Source organism: Anomalospiza imberbis, chromosome 17 (genome assembly GCF_031753505.1).
Source record: "Anomalospiza imberbis isolate Cuckoo-Finch-1a 21T00152 chromosome 17, ASM3175350v1, whole genome shotgun sequence".
Taxonomy (NCBI): domain Eukaryota; kingdom Metazoa; phylum Chordata; class Aves; order Passeriformes; family Viduidae; genus Anomalospiza; species Anomalospiza imberbis.
The window spans coordinates 9958123-9963730 of record NC_089697.1 but is presented as its reverse complement, the minus strand read 5'-3'; the positions used below and the strand labels follow the sequence as shown (position 1 = coordinate 9963730).

At 48.8% G+C, this 5608-nt stretch overlaps 1 protein-coding gene across 1 annotated transcript; it reads right to left on the bottom strand.

Moving 5' to 3' along the window:
• Window positions 1–908: 908 nt before the first annotated feature.
• Window positions 909–5130, bottom strand: HRH3 (histamine receptor H3). Its single transcript, XM_068207957.1, has 3 exons — window positions 4902–5130; window positions 4476–4642; window positions 909–3623 (listed from the first exon to the last, which is right to left on the bottom strand). Exons 1-3 carry the CDS (start codon window positions 5110–5112, stop codon window positions 2739–2741), a joined length of 1263 nt encoding a protein of 420 aa, XP_068064058.1. The 5' UTR covers window positions 5113–5130; the 3' UTR covers window positions 909–2738.
• Between the last annotated feature and the right edge of the window lie 478 nt (window positions 5131–5608).

Sequence of the window (5608 nt, the reverse complement as noted above, 5' to 3'; positions counted from 1 at the left end):
GGTTCTGCATTTTCACAATTCATATTGGATTATGCCTAAAAGCTCCCCAGTCGCTGCCTCTTCCAAATGCATATAGACATTTATATTCTGAACACCGGAAATCTCCAGAACTCAAATAATCCTTTAAACATATTTGAATTAGTCATCAGCTACTCTAAAACTCCAGAGCAGCTCCCAAAATTTTCAGTATGAAAGCCATGCTCAGGTGTGACCTCATGTCCAGGCATAAATAGTTATTTTTTCTTTTTATCTGGCAAAGCAAGAATTCTTATTTTAGGAAGGAATATAAGTATCTTCCCTGTAAAATCCAATTTTGAATATAAGGAATATAAGTATCTTCCCTGCCATAAATAAAATTACTTTCGGCCAAGTGTAGATAATTCTGCCAACATGGAGCTCAGAGACCATGAAAATACTGTGCAAAAGGAAATATATTCTTTTCTTCCCTTTGGGAAAGGGAGGTGTCACACCAGGCACCTTTTTCAATCAGAATGAATGATCTAGAAGTTCCACCTCTCCTGATGAACAACTGAAGAGAACCATAGCTGGAAACTGGTGCCTTGGGCACGTTATGGCTTTGTCATTTTTAAGTAAACCACTGGGCTCTGTAAGTTACAGAAAGAGTTATTGCTGATGTAACCTCTCCAGATCCCAGCTGCATGTAACATGGTCTGGAATTTTGCATTTTCTGGTCTGGAAAAGACCAGAACTGGTGAGAATTGAGTGATGTGCACTCACTGCAGCCTCCAGGGGCTGTCAGGACCTTGCTCACCAGAGGTAAGAGAAACTCAGCTGTTTCAGGAGTGGTTTTTCTGTGCCATGTATATCTGTCTCCTCAAGTAAACCCATAGATGTTTTGCTTCCAGTTGGATTTTATCATTTCTGACAACACCTTTTTCACCATAAAATATTCAGCAAGCTTCTTATAAAAATACTTTATTGAAGTTTTCAGAAGGGAGCAGACACAGGGAAAGGTATGAGCAGGCTCAACATTTATCCTGTCAGCTCACAGCACATGCACTTCGAGGGGTGCATTTTAACCCATATATAACAGACTGACAGAACATGTCACAAGTCTGAAATATCACATACACAAGACAAGACATCATTTAAAACCTGACTTCAGGTGACAATACTGATCTACTTGACAAATATCACTGAGATACAGTCAGATGGCATTTTCTTTTTACTTTTAGCAGCAGCCAAAAGCAGTTTGCTTGCAGCAGCAAAATGTAATTGGTGATCACAACATCGTAAGCTTTTGGGTACTGCTTTACAACATTCGGGTTTCTATTTGTAAATGTAGTTTTCAGACTTAGGATCTTGAGCTCCCCTGTGCAATACTGTTAAATATGAGCATTTGCCATGGCAACTAATTACTCATTTGTGTTACTACATCACTGAGCAGTGCCAGCAGTGGAATTAATCTGCTTTTTGGTCACAGTGCCTCTGTGCCCAAAGAGATTGCAGAACAAATGGGCAACTGTGATGAAGCATGAGGTGGGAAGCAGAGGTAAAATGACCAGGATTTTATGTAAGACCAAAGCTAGAGCCCTAGTCTCTTGAATCTGGTGCTCTAGCTGTGTAAATAGAGTGACAGCCCTAAAAAAAATGTAAAAATTAAACAGTAAAAGAATTGATGCTTGTGTTGATTGGGCCAGCTCAACCCAGGTCTCCAATGAAGTGAGGTATTTTAAAAGAAAGAATGCAAGAGTCCTGAAACGTGAAAAATTTAAGAGGTCTGAAAGGAACATTTTAAAAAGGAGCATAAAAAAACAAGACAAGATTTGCTTCTCTCTGAGCTTGTCATTCCCTAACACAGTGCCAGAAGAATATCTTTAAGATCCGCAGAAGAGATCTGAAAATGTCTTTGGGTTGTCAGGATGGAGTCTGTGGAAAAGCTGGTGCTGTGCTAGCACCTTTCACATGGGCACAGAACCCTTTTCTAGGGCCCTTCCCGGGCTGGTTCCTGCTCATGGCTCTGGGCAGGAGGGAAGCACTCCCACGGGAGCACCGGGCAGTTTGTGGCAGGACCCAGAGGAAATCAGAGCAGTTTTGAAGCAGGGAGGGATCAGGCAATGCCAGCAGCACGCTTCAAGATGCTCAGTGCCTCAGAGCCTGGCTGTAAACTCCTTACAGAGTTTAGGGCAGAGATCTGTCCCTTCTTGCGGTGTGGAAGGGACATCTATTGCACTCTATGAAACAGGGATCCCGATTATGGCTGCAGCTGCTGTAACAAAAATGATAAATGAGATGTTTTCCTTCTGAAGTTTTTTCTTTTCTTTCTGTATCATCATCTCTGTGTAAAGGTGTGAGGAAAAAACTCTACCATTTATGAGAAAGATCAAGTCTGCCAACAGCTAAGCTTTAGTTTAGCGCTGTAGTTTAAGCCAGATATTTATTTTTGTTAGCTTTTTCTTTTCAGTTTTCAGTTTATTGGAGCAAAATGTTGGTGCTGCTCAGGCTGACTAGGTGGCAGCAGAGCTCTTTTGTGGCACCTGCAAGTGGCAGACACAGATTTCACTGCCCGTGGTTAATGTCAATAAACCGCTTTATCTTTCTCTGCAGTGGGATTTTGTTGCTGATGAACTAAAATAAGTTAATAGTGGGCTCTCTTCTGCCTTCCTCACCTGCCTCACACCACTGCTCCTGGGTTCTTCCAAGGAAACAAGCTCCAGTCCCACACCAGTACAGCAGAAGTAAACCAAGGCTTTTCTCATCCTCACACTGGGCTGGCTTCATTTGCAGTAGTTCTGAAGGGCATAGTGAGGCTGAATCTTCAGCTTCTTGGGACAAAGGAGTTTAGTAAAAGCTCTTCTGAAGCTGGAGTGGCAGAGAGGGTACAGGACAGGGTTGACAGCTGAGTTGATCCACAGCAGCCAAAAAGAAGTCTCGTACCAGAACTCAGAGATGCACTGGCCGTGGCAGCCAGCGCGGATGATCATCAGGAGAGTGTACGGTGCCCAGCAAATCCCAAAAATGCCCACAATGATTGCCAGTGATTTGGCCACTTTCTTGTCTCTGGAGAGCCTGAAGCGTTGAGTTGTGCTGTGGGACGCGATCTTCACCTGTTTCTCTGAGGACAGAGTGGAGGCTGAATCTTTGCAGCTCTTTTTGTTGCAACACTTGGGTTTCCTGGAGCTCTCCGAGCTTGTTTCCAGCAGGTCTTTGGCATCCAGGCTGGAAGTGGAGGCTGCTGCTTGAGCTTTGCTCTTAGAGAGGTCGAGGGTTTCAGCTGACTCCTTCTGCTCCCACTTACAGCATTTCAAAGAAAGCTTTGTTTCTGGGCTCTTTTCCATCTCTTCAGTGAAGGACTGGTTGTGCACTTCGTGGAAAACATCCAGGCGCATTTTGGTGCGCTTCTGGATGTTCAGGTAAATGCTTAGGTTGAAAAACATCACGCTGATGAAAGGGGTGAAAAACTCCAGCGTGGAGGCTGTCATGAGGAAATACCAGTTGTAGAAGAACTCAGCATAGCATTCCCCACTGGGGATGATGCTCTGGCCTGATATGTACTCCCAGCTGATAATGGCAGGTCCGTACAGCAGGAATGCCAACACCCACACCATCACCATCTTCAGCACTGCTTGCCTGGTGTTGCCTTGCTGGGCTCTGTAGGCGACCTGCAAGAGGAAAGCCTATTCTTACACACAGTCCCACACCCCAGCTGGCTGAGGCTCCTCACAAATGGACTATTAGCATTCCTGGTAAAGTTGCTAGGCAATACCCCAGCAGTCCAACAAATTGATATGCCATAGGCAACAGGAGCAATTGCTAGATAAATCACACTCTTAAAGGGAAGATTTAGAACACTCATTTTACAGCTCCAAAATATGGTGTCTGCTAAGTGGAAATGTACTGGTTTGGCTGGAGCCTGGCAGCTGTCTGCACCCACCACTTACCTGAGCTGTCCCCAGCTACTCCCTATAAGTCCCAAGGAGAGGGACTTGACAAACTCCTGGGCTAAATCCGTGCTGTATTTGTAGTCAGGGAATGAGCAAACAGCAGTGAGTCAAATCTGCCTGTGAACTGCTCATTACCTCCTGCAAAAGGCCAAGCATTTTGATCTGCCACAAGCTCAGAGACCTTTCCACATTCCCTGCCAAAGCTGGCAGTGCAACCTACTGCCAGGGAGAAGATCCGAGTGTGACTGCAATCCACTTGTTTGTCCTGGGGATAAAAGCTCTTGCAAGTTAGTTTAAAGTCTGCTTACCTGGCTGGCTTGCTTGTACACTACTATCCTGTCAGCTGGGAACACCTGCACAATGGGGACTGAGCCTTAAGTGATTGAATTATGCCAGGAATACTAATCTGAAACCACAGCTGAATTATGCATTTGTGGATGATTATTGCCTTCCAGGCTGAAAGACTGATAATTTCTGGAGGATTCAACGAACTTTTAAGTATTGCAGACAATCTGGAGAATAAAGCAGGAGGAGAGTTATGTCCCTCTCAGCTGCCATGACAGGACTCACCGCTCTTGTCACCGAGAGGAATCTGTCGTAGCTAATTAGTACGATGTTGAAGACCGAAGAGGTGCACAGCAAGTAATCAACCACCAGCCAGAGTTTGCAGAGGCTTCTCCCGAAGATCCATCTCCCCGTCAGCACATAGGGCACGTAGAGGGGGATGCAGAAGGCACCTGCAAGCGGAGGGGTCCGTTGCCGGTGAGAGCCGGGCTCTGCCCCGGGGGACCCGCGGGTGCCGGGTGGGTCCTTCCCTCTGCGCGCCCGGCCGGAGGGACCGGCTGGGGGACAGCGGGAGGGGACCGGGGACTGCGGGAGGATGTCGAGGGCACGAGTGGAGCCCGGGGGGAGCAGCCGGGCAGGCTGCCCGCCCCGCAGCCGAGTTGCTGCCGGGCCGTGCCGGTGCCGGCGGGCGCCCCGCGGGCGGCACTTTACCTACGAGGAAATCCGAGATGGCCAGGTTGAGGAGGAAGAAGTTGTTCTGGGTGCGCAGGCTGGAGTCCGCCACGAAGGCCAGCATCACCAGCGCGTTGCCCGCCACGGTGACGGCGATGAGCAGGGCCATCAGCGCGCCCAGCGCTGCCGTGCCCGCGGCGGCGAAGCGCCCGGCGGCGGCGGAGCCGTTCAGCGCCCCGCCGCTCTCCATGCCCGCACCGCTCCCGCCGCGCCGCCGCCGCGGGGCTGCTGCCCCTCCCCGCCCCGCCCGCTCCCGCCTCTCACTCCGGCCCCCAGCACCCTCGCGTACCCCCCGAGCAGCCCCGAAACCCCCAGAGCGTCCCTAAACCCGCCCAAGCATCTCTGCATCCCACGAGAGCAGCCCTGAGCATCTGCACATTCCCACGTACCCTCTCAGCCCGGGAACATCTTTGTACTACCCAGAATATCCCTTCATTCCTCCAGGGCATCCCTGAGAATCCACACATTCCCCTCTCAACCTGGTAGCATCCTTGCATTACCCTGAAGCATCCCTGAATCCCCCCCAGAGCATCTCCTCCCATTTCCCTTCCCTTCTCAACCTTGGAGCATCACTGCATTACCTCAAAGAATCCTTGCCACCCCCTAGAACATCTCTACATTCCTCTTTCCCCTCTCAACTCAGAAGCATTGTTGCATTCTCCCAGAGCATCCTTGCATGCTGAACA

Bases quoted from the DNA above. Each gene is read 5' to 3' on its own strand.
- HRH3 (XM_068207957.1), bottom strand. From the start codon at position 5,112: ATGGAGAGCGGCGGGGCGCTGAACGGCTCCGCCGCCGCCGGGCGCTTC. The intron at 4,643-4,901 runs GTAAAGTGCCGC...CTCCGCTTGCAG, and splicing joins CATCTCGGATTTCCTCGTAG to GTGCCTTCTGCATCCCCCTC. The intron at 3,624-4,475 runs GTGAGTCCTGTC...TTCCTCTTGCAG, and splicing joins TCCTCTCGGTGACAAGAGCG to GTCGCCTACAGAGCCCAGCA.